Source organism: Filicampus tigris, chromosome 8, assembly GCF_054856515.1.
Source record: "Filicampus tigris isolate MCC_2025a chromosome 8, RoL_Ftig_1.0, whole genome shotgun sequence".
NCBI lineage: Eukaryota > Metazoa > Chordata > Actinopteri > Syngnathiformes > Syngnathidae > Filicampus > Filicampus tigris.
Window position 1 is genome coordinate 5573565 of NC_141224.1, and position 20158 is coordinate 5593722.

A 20158-nucleotide genomic window follows, 5' to 3' on the forward strand; every position below is an offset into this window, starting at 1 on the left:
ACTTCAAAGCTTTGCTGTGCCTCATCGTCCGCAAAACCGAAGCCCCTCGTGTCTGCCTCCTGTCCTCTCCCATCCTTCACAGCTCCCCCCCCCCCCCCCCCTTCTCTTCCCCCCTGCTGCGGCCTGCTGAACCAGCACACACAGGCCCGTCCATCAAAGAGGAGGAACAGGTGCTCCTGCCACGTCCTCACTTCCCCCACTTTACCAGCCTTATCGCAGCACACACACGCGCACGCACACGCACACACATAGAGAACATGCAGTATGCAATGTCAGTTTTTTTTGGGACAAGGTAAATCATGCGCGCGCTCACAGCACACACACACACACTTACACCCACGCTTATCTTACATGCTCACACAATCGGACATACTCTCACGCACGCACGCTCACACGCACGCGCACTTGTTTTTCAGACTAGAAAATAAAACTTTGCTGATTCAGTACACTTGCGCTGTAACTGTAACAGTATAAGTCGGATACGACACACGCGCACACGCTCGCATAAGCGGCAGTCAATCATTTTAAGAGGGGTGACCCAAAGGTTTCCCAAAGGCAGCATATGAGCCCTGTTGCATTCGTCCAAAACGCTCCCCATTGGCCTCGCGGTCATAAAACGTCTCCCGGCCCAGGTGCTGCTCAACGGATCACATGACACACTGAGAGTGAGCGACGTGTTAACTTTATCAACTTTTGCGAGAAAGTTAAAAAAAAAAAAAAAAAAAAAGAATACATGGCTGTAAAAAAAAAAAAAAATGCTGCTCTTTCGGAGCGTCACCAGATGTCCGGGGTGAGGGTTAAGGGGGGAATTGGCTGTGAGCTGGGCGACATAACATGGTGGGCAAGGCCACGGCGGCGCGGGGGGGGGGGGGGGGGGGGTTTGACAGTCTCTCACAGTTGGCACTCAGGACCCATGATGCTTTGGGGCAGGCAGAGAGGGGCAAAGCGAGAGGGGGCGACAGGCTGAGTTGGACGGAGAAAGACAGAAAGTAAGAAAGAAAGAAAAAAAGGACGCAGCGGGTCAGAACTAAAGCAGCGATGAAAGTGCGGACATGAAAAGAACATGAAAGAAGGAACTCGCCACTAAACAAACGGCCACTTAGTTGCTCTCTTCAACTCTCCTCCTTGTCCTCATTCAATTCTCTCCTACAATTTCATCTTAAGTCAACTCCAGTTCCTCCACCCCGAGGGGCCGCTCAGCTTCTCTCCTCGTTTCATGTAAGTAGTTTTCCCGTTCCATTGGCAGCCCGCTCTCGCTCATCTTTTTTACCGTACAGGCGTTCACAATCATGTCTTTCTTCTTTTATTGAAGAATAACGTGCCACTGGCCATAATTCTCTCTCAAGCCAGTGAGTGTTTTGAGAGGGTTAACCGTGCCGCAAAGACTGGTCTTGTAAAAAATGAAATTAGGAATATTTGATTGAATTTAAGAAAAATCACCCAACAATAAAATTGTTTTGGCTAGCCTAAAAAAAGACGTCTTTGGGTATAGTGAACAATTCTTCAAAAACGACGCAGCAAGCTGTTTAAAGCTCAACTAAAGGTCAACCTAAACATAAAACAAAGAGCATTACATTGTGTACTTGAAAAAAAATCTCATAACACTGTCTTTAAGGTCAGTTAGCTAAATGCTAATGGGAAACACTGTACTGTAGATGGGGCTAACCGATAGCATCTGTATGACGTATTAGTTTAGTTTTTATTAGTTGTATTATTCATAGTTTTAGTTTGAGTTTTAACAATATGGAGTATTCGTCAATTGCAAGATTAAAAAAAATACTATATATTGTGTAATCAAGCAAAGTACTAAAAGCTGGGTAGTCAAACTCATTTCTAACATGAGCCATTTGTAGTTACTGATTACGATCATCTCATATTATCATACATACCCAGCAAATTGATGGATAACTAGTTTTAAAATGAGAAGTCAGTAAAAAAAAAAAATTAAACTATTTTTGCTTGCAATACTGTATCTCTGTAAATGTGAAGACAAAATTTTGTATTTCAGCAAGAAACATTAAAGTGGACACTCATTTGACTGTGAAGTAAAGTGAACGACAATCCACACACAACCGGTTGACCTTCTTTCGACTGTTTATTCAATTTCGTTAACAAATATGTTTCCTCAAGTTTCGCTTTCCCGTTAGTTTTCGTTAACTATAATAACCTTTCTAGCGTTAGTCAAGACTGTCCTGTACAGTTCAATTGTCCAATTCTGTTGAATTTATTTTCCATAATTGTCTATGAGAAAATCTCAAATCAGGCCGACTGTTTTTCGATGATGGAATAAATTTGCTATCAGGATACTGCTTTCATTCCTCCTTTCTACTCGTCATAATGGTCCGCGTGGTTATTAGCGGTGTTGGGCGGTGATCAGGTCATCGCGATCATTACAGGCCGTCTACCGGGACGACTGCCGATGCCAGAGTTGGCTTGTTAGAGGTCTTGCGTCTCTATCTGTGTCTGTGTGTGTGCGTTTGCTGTGCCTCTATCAATACCACTTTGTGTCGATCAGCGGACTTGCGAGCATTTGCCTCTCTCACTCCGTTGGCTTTCCCCGCAGTGACACACATAAAAAGAAGAACAGCTTGCATTCATCCTGGTGGTCACACACCAGGTAGTCCCTCTTGTGTCTCTCCGCCGCGCCGCCCTTCAAGAGCCGCCATGACGCTGCTGGCCTCCGAGAGGTCACTCCTCATCCGGAACAAGTTCCGCTCAGGTGAGCATGTGGGAATGGAAGCAATTAAGTAGACGACGCGCAGTGGAGAGTTGAGTTTTCCCTCCAACAAACTGGCGGGTAATTGGCTACATTAGCATCAATATGCAGAGGTGAAGGTGAGTTGGATATTCAGTCACACGGGGTGTCATGTGATCAATAGCGTCAAGGATTCGATCGCGGGGAATGGATTTAGCGACTGCTGTCACACTGGGATTTCGCCAGAGGCTTTGTGTATTGCTGTTTTGACACTTAACTCATTCGCTGCCATTGACAAATGTATTTGTCTTTTCACAGTTTAGCTATTCAATCCTATATTTTTTTTTTTGCCATTTTTGTCAAACGTTAGGGTAAAAGGTGGTCTGAAAATGTCTGACAGTGAATGAGTTAAGAGAGGACACACATGACATAACACTGTACCATAGTCTATTTATATTACTATAAACAGTGATGCCAAATGGCTGCCATTTTGTGTAACTAGTAATCTAACGCGTTACTACATCCAATAGTAGTCTGGAGTTACTATTCAAAGTATAAATGCGTTACTTTGTGACATAATAAAGTTGGTATAAATGTACTGCGTGAGAATGTCTTTGCCGGCTATAGTTGACAATAGCAGACAAGTGCCACTAGGCGGCAGCAATGAGTAACATGAGGCGGAAGTCATTGATTAAACTCTTTTTAATTATTTATTTATTTATTTTATATATAAACACAATTATTTATCCATTCATCTAGTATCCTCACAAGGGTCGTTGGCACAATTTTAAAATGGTAAGTAAAACCGTTATCCTTGTTATCATATTTGTTTCAGAATATGAACTATCATAATTTCACCAGTTTCACCAGTGTTACTGAGCCTTTAGTGATGACTTACCCAATACTTGACCGACCTTTTTATACTGTGATAGCAGTTTGCAATTAATCAATTTATTTCTGTTATATTATTTATCTAATAACACTGGTCAACAGTTTGAAAACAATATTCTGTTGAATTCGATTTTTATGCTGATTAAAACTAAAACTGGCATGCTGACTCCAAAATTGGAAAAGTATTTTTTTTTTCTCCACAGCCTACCAGATAAGCAAAATTGACAGCTTGACTGCTTATTATGATTTGACTTTTTTTTAATTTTTTTTTTTGCAGTCACAATTGAGACAATGTGGTGAGAGGTGTGTATGGCTCCCAATATGTCAGACTCTCAATATCTGCAAACAGAAAACTAACGTCTTAGAAATTAAGCGTATTAGTGCTGGCTTTTCTCATAACCTTCTAAGTTCGTTATCGTTTTATGCTGTTTTCTTTTAGTTTTCAAAGCTTGTAACTATTCCATCTTAGTGTTTTATTTACATACATACACATTTATATAATATTTTTTTCAGAAAATGGGGATGCTATAGCTCAAAAATATGACGTGATAGAGGAAAACTGAGATCAGTATGGTATTTTGCACCCAAAAGTTAGTTCAAATCAGCTTTTGGACCAAACTGAACAAAAATTGTGTTCCCCAGTGTAGTATGACAAAAAGATCAAACATTTAAATGAAACACACCATATTCACCAGAGATGCTGATTATTACATATATGAATGTGTGCGGATTGCTACGAACGTGTTTCGCTAGTCCAAGTTGGCTGTAACAAGGTTTACTCTCACCAACCAATCAGAGGACTGAATAATGCTGATGTCATTAAGGCAAGGGCCAGATGATATACTGTTAAGTGTAGCGAGATGGATTTTTTTTTTTTTTTTTAAACATATTAATTAAAAACGTACACGCTTGTTATTGGACGGCGTATTGTCTGTCTGAGCTAATGATTGTGTTGGTCAACGCAATGCATGACTCCGCCTTCACCAGTCAGCCGCATTCCCGGAATTCCATGGGCTTCTTTTAACGAGCACGTCCTGGCGCTTTTGTCGCGTCGGCGAGCAGCTGTCGTCCTTTCGAGCGGAGGAAATGACGTTGTGGTCGTCGAGGCTGTCCCCAAGGTGTTCCAACACCTGCTGGAAAACGTGATTCCTGGCTTGTGGGGTGGTGGGCTTAAGCGGGGGGGGGGGGGGGGGGGGGCAGGAGGAAGAGGAGGAGGAAGGTTGGCAGCTGCTCCGCGTGTGTGCCGTCATGCATGTTTGAGAGGTGAATGCCAAGACACTAATATCACTTTGAACATGTCCTCTCATTGGGATGATTGGGCTCAACACGTGTTGCTTATAAACATGCTTATCCCTTGCTTGAGGAAAATCCACTTAGGTTATGCTAACAAACAATGCAAAAAAGGGGCATAGAATTGGTGTTACAACCCTTTAAGCAGCACACGTGGCGCAGCACACGCAGTGATATAACACTACTCACGGGCATATATTCTTTATCCTCTGTGAGGAACGAGTAATATTACTGCAGCTTACTCAGAAGCTGTGACCATGTCCATGTAAAATATATATCTGTATTTCTGTTTCATAGTGCGTGGCAAAAGCTGCAGAATTCTTAACATTCTCTTTATTATTACGTATATCATTACTGTGTTTTTATATTTATAAAAAGTACATTATTACGCAGTGCTTTTTGCCTGATAAAAACGCAGTGCAGTTCAAACATTTTTTGCTTGCTTTTTTGGGGAGGCTCAAATACAATTACTACGTTTTATAAATGAGATTTTTTTTTTTGTGTGCGCACATGTGACATGACCCAGCCAGTCAAATGTTTTCAAATGATTTCACTTGACTTTTGTTGCTCATTCCAGTTCTATGTCAAAATCAACAATCAACACTGTAGGAATTCTGTGGAATTCAATTTCATTCATTTAAAGTTGACCGCCAGACGACCAAATATTTGGACTGAATTATGTTATGGAACTGGACCTGTTTTCTCTTCTGTTAAATTCTAACTAACCCCTTTTATTTTCATATACTTTAGGAAGTGTGGATATTTTGTTTATGTACAGTGTTCATCCGCTTTATTGTATTTTTTTTTTTTTTTTTTTTTTACAGTACATTGTTTTTTGATTGTCGGGAGAACAGTAAAACACAAACACACTTCTGCGGGAGCTGCTGTCCGCCACTGCTCACGCGCGGACATCACATGCCACCCTGCCAGTTCCCGCCTCTTAAAGACACACATCTAACATACAGATGACACATTTTCTATACATTTACAACTTACTTTTTTTTTTTTTTTTTTTTTTTTGTGTTCAAATATGTTCTCATTGTTTACATTTGCTCCACTTTTTCTTGCGTGAAGTCCACGGGATGAGTATAGTTCTGACAGTACCAGCGAGGATGACGTGAGGGAGGGAGGGAGGTGGCGGGGGGGGGGGGGGGGGGGGGGTACATGAGAGGCCGGGACAGCTGAAGTGGGGGATGGCGGCTGACTGAAATAGACATAGTGAGAGATAAATAGTTACTGGCCTCCAACTCCCACCCAGGGCAGACCTCCCCCTACCCTCGGTCAGGTCTCACTCAAATGTATCATCGGCTTCACCTGTTTGTGTGTGTGTGTGTGTGTGCTCAATGTTAATGGACAAATTGTGCGTGTGTGCGCGCAAGCGTTGCAAAGTCATTAGGTAATACGAGCCAGCTTCTCATCTTCGCTCGACTCTTTTTTTTTTTTTTTTTTTTTTTTTTTCCTCTCTGTCAAGTGTGATTTATTGATTGGACTGCTGTTTACTTGTCATTCCTCACGGAGCCATCAAAGCCAACTATCATCCCATCGATGCAAATGCATTACTCATCTTTTTTTATTTTGTCTTTCAGTGCTGCAGTTGAGGATTCAGAACCGAAGGCAGAGTGAGATCAATGCGGACTCGGGTTGGTTTCATGTAGAACATTTGGACATTTGTGACTAATTCCTTGTTTTATTAATCATCTCTGGGGGGGGGGGGATTGTCATTGATTCCGACCTTATCATTCCTCTAAGCCAAGGGGGTGCCCCAGTCTGTCCCTCGAGAGCCCCTATCCAGCCTGTTTTACATGTTTCCCTCCTCCAACACACCTGACCAAAAAAAACGGAATAACAAAACCCCTTCGGTTGAGGTCAAATGGAATGATGGTAAATGCAAAATATTCATCAAACGTGGTGCTTGCCAACAGGCTTTTTGCACCAAAAAATGGAACAAAAAAGTTGTACAATTTTATTTGAGAAAGTTCAAATACTCGTATTTAATCCTCTCAGTTGTGAATTATTTTGGATTTCCTTAGAAAGCAGGCAAATTGTAAAACAAGACATGAATGGACAAAAACGGACTCAGGAAAAATGCTTTATTAAAAAAAAAAGTCTTTTTCTATCAAAAAACACATATGTGTACAATTCATGTTTTTTTTTTTAATATTAACAAAATATTTCATGAAAAAAAGTGTACATAGGGATTTTTTTTTGGACAGTAACAGAATTGAACATAATTTATGAAAAATAAGTGAAAACATGCTAAAATGCAACTGAAGTTATAATAAAAGTCATAGTAACGTACAACAATCAGACATTTTGTAATGTTTTACTATTTCAATCTGTTCCCTCTAAATGCTTAGTTTCTTTTTATATATACAGTATCGGTTAGTATTTCTGGCATGCGTCTCAGTTTAGCCATCGCCGATTCGAAAGCTGACTCCGGCCTCACTTTGTGGCGTTTGCATGTTGACGTTGTCCTGGGGTGTGTTTTGTTTTCCATGTATTCCCACTCGCTCCCACATTCCAAAATCACGCCTTTTGGTTCAGTCAAGACTAAATTCGGAATGTTAAGTGTAAATGATGCTTTGCCGATATGAACCCTGCGATTGGTTATTTTAGTGCCTAAATGTCTGTGGATTGTCTTCCTACAGGCTTGAAATCAACGAGTTCCCCTAAAAACGAACAAAAAGACAAGAGTGAAGCTCCGGTGAGTTGTCTTGTTTTCGATGTGTAAGCACAGTGATATTGAAAATAGGAATATTGTGTGTTGATTTGACTTTGCTGCTTCCTGATGCAGCGTCTGGCTGACAACGGTGCCGGAAGACATCAGACAAAGATGCCCCCTGGTGGAGTCACTGCTGGAACTGTGCAAGGTGATGCCCGGACAAACACATGTAGCACAATGTCACACCTCGCGCGGACGTACAGGAAGTGTGCGCGCGTGGTCGGCTGCCACTTGAAAATAGGAATGGACAGATTATCGGCCGGGCCGATTATCGGCCGGGCCGATTATCGGCCGGGCCGATATTCGACATTTTGATCAATATCGGTATCGGCCTTTTTTAAAAATCTGATGGCCGATAGTAAATCAACTTGAAACTGTGTTAACTTCAATGAACTATTTGTTTGAATTTTCAGTTAACTTTATTAGAGATTCTACTGACCCTGGGAGCACTCTGCACCTTTTGGGTTTGTTTGAAATCAAAACAAAGATGAGTGAAATTTTTCCATTTCTGTCATTTTTAAATTTTGGAGAACTTTATTCGAGTCGAAAACTATAGGGAGCAATTGCTTAAGTTTTCATGTAACTTTTGAAGACTTTTGCTGATGACCCCGGGATCTCCCTGAACTTTGTTAGAATTTTACAACAAAGATGCATATTGTCAAAAAATGTATAATAAAAAACATCAGCAGTATGCAAATCTGAAAAAATGTTCAACAAACATGCGTAAAGGCATTTCAACAAAGTTACGTTTTAAATTTGTTTTATGCTGAAAATGAATATCGGCTCCAAATATCGGTTATCAGCCTCCTTGACTGCTGATAATCGGTATCGGCCCTGAAAAAAACATATCGGTCTATCTCGACTTGAAAACAAATGTGAGCTCTTTGAATTCTTACCACATTTTCAGACCCTCTTTTACCCTAACGTTTGAAAAAAATAGAAAACAAAAAAAATTTTCCTGGGATTGAATGGCTGGAGAGTGAAAAGACAAGTCAATTCGTCAAAGGCAGTGAATGAGTTAAACACGATGACGACAGCGCACGAAAATAACCTCTCAGAGCTGTTACTGGCGCCTCTGTCCGGCGTGGCCTTCAAGGGCATTGCGTTTGAAAACAATTTGCAATTTGATTGTTTGGTTAGATCCGAAACGCGTTTTTCCTCTGTGGTTGCTGATCTTCACTCTCCTTGAATTGACCCTTCAGAGAAGAGCGAGTGCGGCGCGTCGAGGCAGAAGAAGGCCCGCCGGGACATAAGAGGGAGGATCCAAGATCCCCCCGCGCCCGTTAAGCCCAAAGAGAAAACACACCTTGAGAAGGGTTCGTTCCACGCGCAAACGAGCGCACGTTGGCCAACAAATGCCCGCTGACAAATGTCCGATGACAAATGTCCTTTGGCTTTCATGTGCACAGGCCCCGCCTCTTTACCGCTGCCCGCAGACGTCTTCGAAGGCTCCTGCTCCTCGTCGGCTTCGCCGCCCGAGCAACGCGTCGTTCGCCAACCGGCGGCCTCGGCCTTCCCTTCGCCACCGGGGCTCCCAGATGACCAATTACTGAGTGACTTGTCGTCTGCGGGCCCGCCCCTCAATCACAGTCCGGTTCACGTTCAGGTGAGACAACAACGGAGACCCTTGACAGTATTTGTACAGTGGTTGGGGATGTATTCAAATGAAATGATGTCAAATTTATTTCATGGACGTTTATCTAATCTGAGCACATTGCCACTTCAAATTTTGGTGATTAATTTTTTTTCAAGTGGTGGGAATCTATGGGTACCTCATGATTCGATCCGATAACGATTCAGAGGCCCACGATTCGATTAAATTCCGATTCGGAGGCCTATGATTCGATTCGATTCCGATTGCAATGCATCACTACATTGACTTACATTTTTATGTGTGTATATACCTTTTTAAAAACCAAAAACTCAAGAGGAAGAGCAATGATTTTTATTTCACACTTTGACTTTGCTGCGCTCTTTTGAGGTTTTGCCATCTTGTCACATATTAGCTTAGCCTAGCATGTAATCACTTGCACATGCTTTTAGTTTTTTTACTTAAACTTTAAATATTGATTATTAATAACTATGAATGGATTGAGAATCTTTTTGATATGCCGAACGATGCATCGAAAAAACGATTATGATTATTCCCGCCCCTATTTTTTTCCCTTGAATAGTCATACTCTAGAGGTGAGCAACTTCTAAACAACACACTGACACGTTTCCGCGTCGACATCCATGTCCTCTTTTAGTCCAGTTTGGCGTTGCCCCCGGCAACCGAGGGCACCCAACCGCCGGCCGGCACGCCGCCGTGTGAAAGCAACTCCACCGCAACCACGAGTCGACCAAATGGAATCTTTCTGATTTCCCAGACCACGCCCCTGCTGCCAAAGGTACAGTGAAGGTTCATGTTGGGATCCTCGCCGGCGAGCAGTCAGGGCCAGCAAGGCCTTTTCCGCTGGCCTAAGCATGATCAGAAGCACTGATGTCAATCTAAATTCTAATATTTGTTCTATGAAATTGTAATCATTGATGCACAACGGGGAACAAAAAAAAAAAAATGAGTCGAGTTTTTGCCTAGTATTGCCGTTTTCTCTAATTGCAACGCAGTGTTGGTGTTAAGATGTGCATTATGTCGAGCAAGTCTCCACTGAAGGTACCGCAAGCACGACCTTATGATATATGTGTGTGAGTAGATCTTATAAATAATGCAGAGTGAAATTTGCGCGAGTCAGCATTTGAGTCGTGAATTTGAATTTGCACGCTCTTTGATGAGATGAATTTGCAACAAAGTAAGCGACGTGAACATCTTCACCTTAACAAGATGCTCGCGCTTCTGTTTTGCAAACTCGACCTTAAGCTGTTGCGCATTCATTACTGTCAATTTGCCCCCCCAGGTTAACACATCCACACGCACGCACACACACACGCACACACACACAACGTGGCTGTGTGTCAAAGCCAACACGCGCTGTCATCTGAAGATTTTGTTAAGAGTTGAACCTCCACACGGTGCAAACGCTGTCAAACAACACGGAAACAGCTTGACATTTCCCCCCCCCCCCCGCGTCACATCTTACGCGCGCCGGCTTTGGAGTGACTCCGCTGAGCCCCGCTTTGAACCCTCGCAGACAGCTCGGCCTCCCAGTCCTGCCTGCTCCTCTTCCCCGACGGCCGCCTTCAACCTCAGCCACCTCGCTCGCTCACGGAAACCGCGGGACGCCAAGCCCAAGATGAAGAAACTCAAGTATCACCAGTACATTCCTCCCGACCAGAGGGGGGCGTCTGGGCCCGGAGGTAGCGTATCGCTTTGAACATCTCTCGGCCAAAACCTCAGACCAGTCCGTTACCAGTGGTGTGTGTCTTTCAAGAGGGAGGAGCCAAACAGAAGAGCCCTCCTACCCAGCCATTAGACGCTGCCAATTCTCATCTCCTCAAGCAGCAGCAAGTTTTTCTGCAGCTGCAAATCCTCCAGCACCAGCAGCAACAAGAACAGCAGCAGCAGCAGCAGCAGCAGCAACAACTTACTGTGGTGCCCAGGTATGGTGCTATGCTTATTCCTGACACTTGTACACACACTCAGAAACATCACGATCAATACGTAGACGGGAAAAAAAACGGGCTTGCCACGATTGTTTTTAAGTTTCCCGTCTATCGTTTACCGCCTACAAAATGGGCATCCGTCATAGGCGGATAGGTGGACCGGTCCGTCACATAGGCTCAGCTCTGGTAATATATAATAATAATCATATACAGGTACTGGATATGCCTATGGTTAACTGTGGAGACCTTTAAATTAGCATGATTTAAGTACCGGGTACCGAAGGTCTTATAATAATATTTGTAGTGTTGTCATTCGTTTCCTTAAAGGAGGAAGTCAACCCAAACATATTTTTTTCAAGAATATATTCTATGCGAGCCCACTTGTTGAAACAAGGCATTCTGATGAATATTGTGTTTGTGGAATATGAGTTAAGCAGCAAAATGCACCAGTTTATAGCCATCTCCAGCGGCGGCCATTTTGTCACTTCTGTTGACTGAAAATGACATCACAACTGCTCACAACGACCAATCATGGCTGACCTGTTTTCTGAAGCTGAGCCGGGATTGGTCGTTACCTGAGCCCCGAGTAGTTGTGATGTCATTTTCAGTCGACAGAAGTGACAAAATGGCCGCCCCCAGAGCTGGCTAAAAAGTGGGTGGATTTTTCTGCTTAACTCATATTTCACCAACGCAATATTCATCAGAATGCCGTGTTTCAACTCGTGGGCTTGCATGGACCATATTCTTGAAAAAAAATGTTTGTGTTGATTTAATGTGACTTCACGGCTCACATTTTTCCAAGCACCGATCCCGGATACTGGCATCGGTATCTATCAGTGCGTCCCGAGTGAAATGATTGAACAGTGTTTGTAACAAGGCCTGGTTCGTTTTTCTTTTAGTTTTCCTTGATGAAGCCTGCTCGGATTAGAGGCAAAACGTCTCCTAAGAAACCGGTTTTGATCAATTAAATGCCCTGAAGAATCCAGTAATAACACTTTATGAAACCAGTTTATTTCTTCAAATTCTCTTTTATTAGGTTCGAGGAGTTGACTTTTTAAAAAATTTTTCACAGAGCAAAAAAAATTGCCTCGTTTGTGGGCATCTGGATCAATGTCAAATCAATTCCTTTAGACGGGGAATATTGATTTGACGGTTACAAACGTGATCGATGAATGAAATAAACCTCGGCGTCAAGGTCCCGCTGTATTTGACATAGCCGGCGACTCAAGAAGAGCAGTAAGATGTTTCTGGCCAATTAATGGTTCCGATTTTTGACACCTGTAGAGAACCGAATTCATCTGGAGCTCTGCCCCTGAACCCTCAACCCATTCCTGCGGCCACCACCAACACGCCAAAGGACACAAACAATGCGTCCAAACTTGAGCTCCTCCCTGCAAATCTCGTTGATCTCAAAGTAAGCGAAGCGAGGGCGTAAATCCAGAAATCTCTTTAAGACCTCATCAGTCACATTCGCAGTTAATACCGAGGACAACTTTGGATGCCCTCATGCCTTTTGCCTCCTCAGGTGTCAGAGTTGAGGCAGCAGCTGCGCAAGCGAGGCCTCCCCGTCTCCGGCACCAAGCCGGCCCTGTTGCAGCGCCTTCGCCCCTTCCAGCTCCCCCCATCGTGCGTTACCCCCGTGCCCCTCTGTCAACTGGGGGGCGGCGCGGAGCCCCCGACTCCCTCTCTCCCAATTCTGGCCCGCCACAGCCCCAGTTCTAGCTGCGGCTCCGGAGACTCGCCCGGGAGCAGCCCGAACCAACAGACGTACATCCCGGATCACGGAGTCCCCAACGGCATTCTAAATGTCGTCCCGAATGGCCTCTCCGGCGGTCTCGCCGTCAGTCTGTCCGGTGAACAGCGCGGTCCGATCAATGCCGTCTTCCTCGCTCCTCCCTGTACCGCCTCCGGAACACCAAGTCCCAGTTTACCCATGTCGTCCTCGTCGCCCCTTCGGTGCGGTGCCGCCTGGAGGACTGAGCTGGGTGTGGAGTTGGACAGGAAAGAGCGGATCAGTTGCAGGGCAAGAGAAGCTCCTGGCAACACCGTTCATGAAGTAAGGGAAATATTTTGGTCTTTGGATTTTGTGCTAAAAAAATGTTAGGGATGCTTGGGTTTCACCCAACACTTAAAATGCACGATAACCTTGACAGGTGCACTTAATTTTTTACCCGCTCTAACCCGACACTACCGCATTTTCCGGACTATAAGCCGCGACTTTTTCCCTAGGTTTTGAGCCATGCGGCTTATAGTCCGGTGCGGCTATTCTGTGGATTTTTCTTCCACCGCTCGGGGCGCTCGAACCGGAATTACAGTACAATTCAACACAATGCATTTGCCGTTCACTGGTGATTGTGACTGCAGGTGGAGGAGTTCAACAGGCGAGGGCGCATTAGGTGCTGTAATTCTTTGATTTTATGTTTTCCCAGAGGTCCCTGAAGTGCACATGAATGCGATCGGCGGATGTTACGTCTGTTCTGTTGTTTCGATGTGAAATGCTATTGTTGATTTAGTACAGTTGGCAGCACGCCGTGTGTTGGATTGGCTGACTTGATTAATATAAAACAAGACAGGTGCATATGTAGAATGTAGTAGAACAATAGATGGTGGGGTCTGGTGGACATTAGCTGACAAACTGGAGCGGCAGCCGGCAGTGAAATGACGATAAGTACTGTTTATTTTCTCTTGGTTCTGTTCCGTTTTAATCAGCAACGTTGCCGCAGTGTTAAAAGGCACTGTTCGGAAAGAATCTGCTCAGGTACATACATGTACATTTACAGTTCTGTAAATGCTGTAAATATAAACGTTTTCAAAATAGATATGTGCGGCTTATATAAAGGTGCGGCTTATATAAAGGTGCGGCTTATATACGTTTTTTTTCCCGGCATTTTCTGAAAATATGGTGGGTGCGGCTTATATAACGGTGCGGCTTATAGCCCAGAAAATATACGGTGCTACTTTTGGGACAACTTGCTTATGTCTAAACAATGCGCTGAACGACAAAATTCACAACAGCTATTTAACTCATTCACTGCCATTGACAAATTTATTTGTCTTTTCACAGTCCAGGCGTTCAATCTCAGGAATTTATATTTTTTTTTACACTTTTTTCATACATAATGGAAAAAGAGGGTCTGAAAACGTCTGTCGGTGAATGAGTTAATCTATGAACGGAGCAAAAATGTCTTGATTTCAATTAGACGACACCTGACTGACAATTGATCAAGTGACCAACAATTGCGAGGCTCGAAACAAGATGTCAGCGAGTGGCATCAACAGTTCACAACAGACATACAAAGACCGGAAGAGTCAGAGAAAGGCTTACAAATGGACGTCCATAGAAATGCGTTGTTTCAATTCAAGGATTTTTAACCATGAATTTTGACATTCGGCTTCTTAGAGAACAAATACCAAAAGGCAATGAGCAGTTGGACAAGTTCAAGAGGTTGTAGTGCATTTTAGGCTCATCCTGAAATTTCACCCGAAAGCCGAATATGCCTAACGTTTTTGTGACTAGCATGCATCTTTCAAAGCGTTGTACCCTCTGCCTATCTACCAGTCTTGTGCAAGATCCCTTCATCCATTCCTGCAACAGGAACCAGGATGCAGGAGGGCGAACCGGGAAACGGATACCCAAACAGAGGTGTTGTTTACGCAGGTAATCCAGCGAGACTTTTCTCAAAGTCTTTCACCGGGACCCGCCACGGAGACCAGTCGACCGACTGTCATTTCTTTGATCCCTGCTTGAAGGTTTTCTGCTCCCAGCCTTGGCCCGCCGACACGATTGGCCGAGACTTTGAGCTGCCAGTGCAGATCACGGCAAGTCCAGTCCAAAACTCGCCTGGCATTCGTAGCTTGGAGGAGGAGCTGCAGGAGGCTATCCAGAAAGCACAGGTGGGCGGGTCCATGCTAACCAGGTGGTCGCCATCGACTAGAGATGGCAAAAGTACTGAAGAAGAAGTAAAGCTAGTCATGGAAGAAAAGCACTGAACGTCATTCATTCCAAGTTTTTTCTTGTCAATAGATGGACCCTCGACAGTCAATCGATGACATTCTGGATGCGCCCATTGCTTCTGTCGGTTAGTATCTCATACATAAAAAAATAACCTTAAAAGGGGAAGTCAACCTAAGCATATTTTTTTTCCAGAATATGTTCTATGCAGGCCCACAAGTTGAAACAAGGCGTTCTGATTAATATTGCGTTTGTGGAATATGAGAAATCCACCCGTTTTTAGCTAGCTCGGGGGGGGGGGCGGCCATTTTTTCACTTCTGTCGACTGAAAATGACATCACAACTACTCATTTTCAGTCGACAGAAATGACAAAATGGCCGCTCCCTGAGATGACTAAAAACGAATGCATTTTGCTCATGTTCCACGAACGCAATATTAACCACAATGCCGTGTTTCAACTAGTGGGCCTGCTGGGAACATATCCTTGAAAAAAATTAGTTTGGGTTGATTTCTTCTTTAAACTAAGTTTTGGGTCTCAAATTAAGGTTTTAAATTATGATTTGGGTTTCAAAATAGGGTTTTGAACATGACCTAGGGCCTGAAATTAGGGTTTTAAACCAAGGCTAGGGTTCCAAATTACTCGGGGCTTAGATAACGACCAAGCGTGGCTCCGCTTCAGAAAACAGGTGAGCTGTGATTGGTCATTACCTGAGCCCTGAGCAACTGTGATGTCATCTTCAGTCGACGGAAGTGACAAAATGGCCGCCCCCGATTTGGATTTTGCTGCTTAACTCCGCAAACACACCATTACTCACAATGCCATGTTTTCACGAGCGGGCCTGCATAGAACCTATTCTTGAAAAAAATAAATGTTTTGGTTGACTTCCAATTTAAGCAATGAATACTTTTTATGGCTTCCTTTCTAGATGCTGTCAACAGCTCTGCTCACAAATCCCCCATCCCGTCATCTCCACCACCTCAAGTGAATCAGTCGCAGAAATGCCAGCAGCTTTGCTCCAAGGACAGCACCTTCCTGCCTCTCTGCTCCTCGCTCCTGCTGGAGCTCCCCCCGTCCCCCGCCGCCATCCCCCCGAGTCACGCCGTGCCGGCGCCCCCGCCCGTTTGCACCTCCCCTCTGCTGCAGTCGGCCGGGAAGTCGCGCAAGCGCCGCGCCCAGGCCATGTTCGACGCCGCCGACATCCTGGAGACGTTGACGTCCGGCCTGCGGCTGCTCACCCCGCCGCCGCCGCCCTTCGCGGAGACCGACTTCGGTCTGGATTCGGATCTCAACATCAATCGAGTGTTGGATCTGATGATAGAGCAGTGGTGAGGACGATTTGAGACCGCTTGCGCACAATCCCTCCACCAATTCGCAATCTCTCCCGCCTTCCATCTTTTCCTTCTTCCAACTGTATTTCCTTCCCTATTGTCCTGCCTAGTAGCCAGAGAGCTTTCTTCCTTCAATCCCTGCAACTTACACCAAACAGTCCATCCCTCCTCCAAGGCTTTCTACCTTCCTTCTGTCTTTCCAGTACATGTCGCCTCCTTCTCATCCTTCATCGTAGCAGAAATCTTTCCGTCCAGGGCAGGCGGCCTTCCTCTCACATTTCTTCCAACGCAACAAATCCTCCCCCTTTCCTTCCAGTCCACAGGGCCTTCCTTTCATCCTTCCATATACCAGCAATCCCTGCCAACACAAGGTGCCGCCCATCCAATACATGCAGCTTTCCTTGTAGCCATCAGTCTCTTCTGCCTTCCTACATTCTTTCCATTCTGCCTTCCTACCTTTCAACCTCCCTCTTGGCCTTTCCACAGTAAATTCAGCCTTCCTTTCGTCCTTCCCAATACAGTACCAACAGTTCCTTCCGCCCTTCAATTAATCATGCACCGTGCCTTCCTTCCCATCGTCCCCCTAATCGGCGATATGCAGTATGCATCATTCCTTCCTTCGTTCCTGCGTTCTTTTCCGTCAAGCAGGCTTTCTTTCTCTCTTCTCTTTGCTGGATGGAAAGAAATCCGTCCATCACCGCTGTCAGAATCATTGACTCCACGCAATGTCGAGAGTTTGATTCATTGCAATGGTGAACTCAAAAATCTTTGATGGAGAAACCGATACAAACACACACACACACACACACACACAGGGAGGGTGTCCCACAAAATGTTCTCATCCTTTGACTGACCATCGCAACACAAATGTTCCAAATGGTTCCAAAATGACTGTTACTGGCTTTGTGGCGTAAAGATTATTGTTGAGATATCAATCATAATTAAAAAAAAAAAATAAAATTGGCATGAGGTCTGTGGAACGTGCAGAACGTTTTTTTTCTCCTTATAGTACACCTGATGATAAATTTAGTAGCTTCAAATTTAAAAAGTTACAACTTAAATTTGATGATTTGAATTATTGCTAAAAGTCTGTTCTCGTGATTTCTTAGCATTTCTCTTGCTGCAATGATTCCAGTACTGTATGTTGATGTCACATTTTTTTTTTTTTTTTAATCCAGTCACATTTCAGTTTCTGTGTGTTGCCATGTCAATCTAATCTGTCCAGTGTCGGTCCATGCAACGTAAACTATATTAGCAAATCTTTTTTTTTTTTCAACCCCATCGGATTGAAATTTCGCCTCACATGGTCAACCTGATCATCGGATTGGTTGGTGGGAGCAAAACTCGGGACAGCTAACTTCGACTAGCAAAACACATGTGTAGCAATCCAATCACATCAAAATGATGGATTTGCACCACAACCAAAAAACAAAAAAAAGCACATTAGTAATGGACAGTCAAAGAGTGAGTAAATATTTCGGGGACATCTCGTACACTTTTAGTGAATGGCGACGGTTGTTTTAAAGCACTTGGACTCGACCAGAAATCACAACCAGAGCAACACGTGGGTGGAATGACAACTCCACAGCAGCAAAAAAAACAAAAAACCCAAACAAACCTGCTCTTGGCACAATAACACAAACATGCTTCCAGCATTGCAGCACTGGGACAACCGTTGCTTTCTGACATATCTCCCTCCCCCAATAAAAAAAAAAAAAAAAAATGCCTGGCTGCTGTTGACTTAGCCGTTGAGTTGCAGCCATTCATAAAGCCCGCTTGGGGGCGTGTAACAAACCAGACCGGGCACACGCAGCTCGAGCGTGGCACCAGATCGTCATCTCCATGCCAGACGCACAGTCGGCATGCAAAGGGAGAGAACGAGCTGGCAAAAGCTACAAAACAAGCAGCGTGCGTGTAGGAGAGAGCGATCGCGCAAGCACACGCGTGTCCAACATGCTGAAGCGTGTGCGGGCGTGCACCAAACGCCGCTTTCTGTCCCTGTGTGTCAACACAAATGGCTTCCACGTAAACGCCAAATGCACTTGTTCTTATTAGTTTGCTTACAATTAGTGTGTGGTATGAAGGGATACAAATAGAACAGTGGTTCTCAAAACGGGGGTCCCATGGGTCCGCGGCGTAATATTGTTTCAAACATTTTGGGACCGGCGCGGTTATAAAATAATTACTCCTCCCTTCCTTAGCTTTGGGCCAATTAAAATCTTTTATATGAATCAGACTTTTTTCTTGGGCCAATTAAAATCTTTTATATGAATCAGACTTTTTTTTTTTTTTTTTAAACAAAAATTGTGTTATTCCAGAAGAAGGAGGCAATTTACTGCCCTTAAAAAAAAAGTTCATTTTTCCCAGTTCAGTTCAGTTGTATTCAACTTTTTATCACATATTTGCATGTAATCTTCAAGAATGGTTTTTAACCTTTTTTTTAAGCAATTTTTTTTTTTCTTTTACACGCAACCATTTTTTTTTATGAATTATTATATAAGCACCGTTTTAGTCTATGTTTTAATATAGAAGCGCATTGATAATGTTTGTACAAAAATGCAATGACGACTACAACATCTGTCTCGTATTTGAAGAAAACCCGGCCCACTTCATTCTAATATTAGTGTTTTTTTGGAGAGCTTAGTACTCGGTGTTAAAAGTTTGCGAACCACTGCTCTATGACAATACTGCGCTGAGTGCAATATGACAGCCACTGACAAATGTGAGGTGACTTGTGATTTTATTTTTTATTTGACCGCAAATGTGACCGCGTGCAAAGGCGACGCAGTCCTACGCGTTAATTTTTTGCTTGTTGTACAGCTTCTATGACAGAGACAATGAACGATGCAGTTGCATTTGCATCGGTGGTTATGACAATCATAGCCACTGATAAGCATTTCTTGCTTGGAAAAAAAAAGCAATATAAACTGGCAGGAGAGTAAGATGCTACCTCCTGTGACTTCCAGCGCTTTTTTTTTTTTTTTTTTAGTGGCCTACACCGTCTCGTTCCATGTTGTTTGACCAGCATAATTCTAATTCTAATGATGTAATTCCCTTTCAGAAAGATGAAACAATTTGCCAGCGTACACGTTTGATATGTGATCATTTCAAGCTGGATGTCACAAAACGAGCCGGGGGGCAACTTTTTGCTGCTATGATTTTATTTATTCTGTAACTTATTGATGCCAAAAAATGTATTTAAAGAATTCAGAAAATTAAAGTCTTAATAGATTTTCCGTATGTCTCCACTTTGTCATGTTGGTCTTCATCTAATAGATAACTGACACACGATACAACATTTTTGTTCTTATTAATTAATACAAAAACTTTTTTTTTTAATCTGTTAATCCATTTTATTTTATTTTATCTGTTGTACAAAAAACTAGCTAGTAACAAAGTATTACATAATATTGAATGATTCATATCTGACAAAAAAATTAAATGCAGGAAAGTGTTGTCATTACGTAATTATACAAACGGCTTAAAACCAATTTTGACAATGAACAAATAATGCAACAGATTTGTTACTCTTAAAGTATAACAGAATTACTCCCAGACAAAAAGGACCTTAAGACTAGAAGGCAACTGCATGAACATTATGTACTATTATACAATGACATAGAAAACACTACAATATTGTTGTAAAACATGATGTGCTTATTTGATAGTATTAATCTGCGACAATTAGCCATAAACATGTTTTATTTTAATCCGTTTCACTCTGCTATGTACAGCCAG

At 43.4% G+C, this 20158-nt stretch overlaps 1 protein-coding gene across 3 annotated transcripts; it reads left to right on the forward strand.

Annotated features, from left to right (window-relative positions):
* The first annotated feature begins 870 nt into the window (after positions 1–870).
* Positions 871–19656, forward strand: LOC147143184 (uncharacterized). 3 transcript variants are annotated; one of them, XM_086039194.1, is made up of 16 exons: positions 871–1218; positions 2564–2719; positions 6463–6516; positions 7525–7580; positions 7671–7746; positions 8801–8914; positions 9008–9204; positions 9848–9988; positions 10727–10892; positions 10967–11135; positions 12423–12552; positions 12664–13194; positions 14698–14796; positions 14889–15032; positions 15163–15217; positions 16018–19656. In XM_086039194.1, exons 2-16 carry the CDS (start codon positions 2665–2667, stop codon positions 16419–16421), a joined length of 2391 nt encoding a protein of 796 aa, XP_085895320.1. In that variant the 5' UTR covers positions 871–1218; positions 2564–2664; the 3' UTR covers positions 16422–19656. The 3 variants fall into 3 exon arrangements, with proteins under 3 accessions (XP_085895320.1, XP_085895321.1, XP_085895322.1); XM_086039195.1 differs by having other exon boundaries at positions 14734–14796; XM_086039196.1 differs by lacking the exons at positions 871–1218; positions 2564–2719 and adding an exon at positions 3350–3490.
* The last annotated feature ends 502 nt before the right edge of the window (positions 19657–20158 follow it).

What these genes read in the sequence shown, in the direction of transcription:
- LOC147143184 (XM_086039194.1), top strand. Translation starts at nt 2,665, where the DNA reads ATGACGCTGCTGGCCTCCGAGAGGTCACTCCTCATCCGGAACAAGTTC. An exon ending in AAGACAAGAGTGAAGCTCCG is followed by an intron (nt 7,581 to 7,670) that starts GTGAGTTGTCTT and finishes TTCCTGATGCAG; the next exon opens with CGTCTGGCTGACAACGGTGC. An exon ending in GGGGGCGTCTGGGCCCGGAG is followed by an intron (nt 10,893 to 10,966) that starts GTAGCGTATCGC and finishes GTGTCTTTCAAG; the next exon opens with AGGGAGGAGCCAAACAGAAG.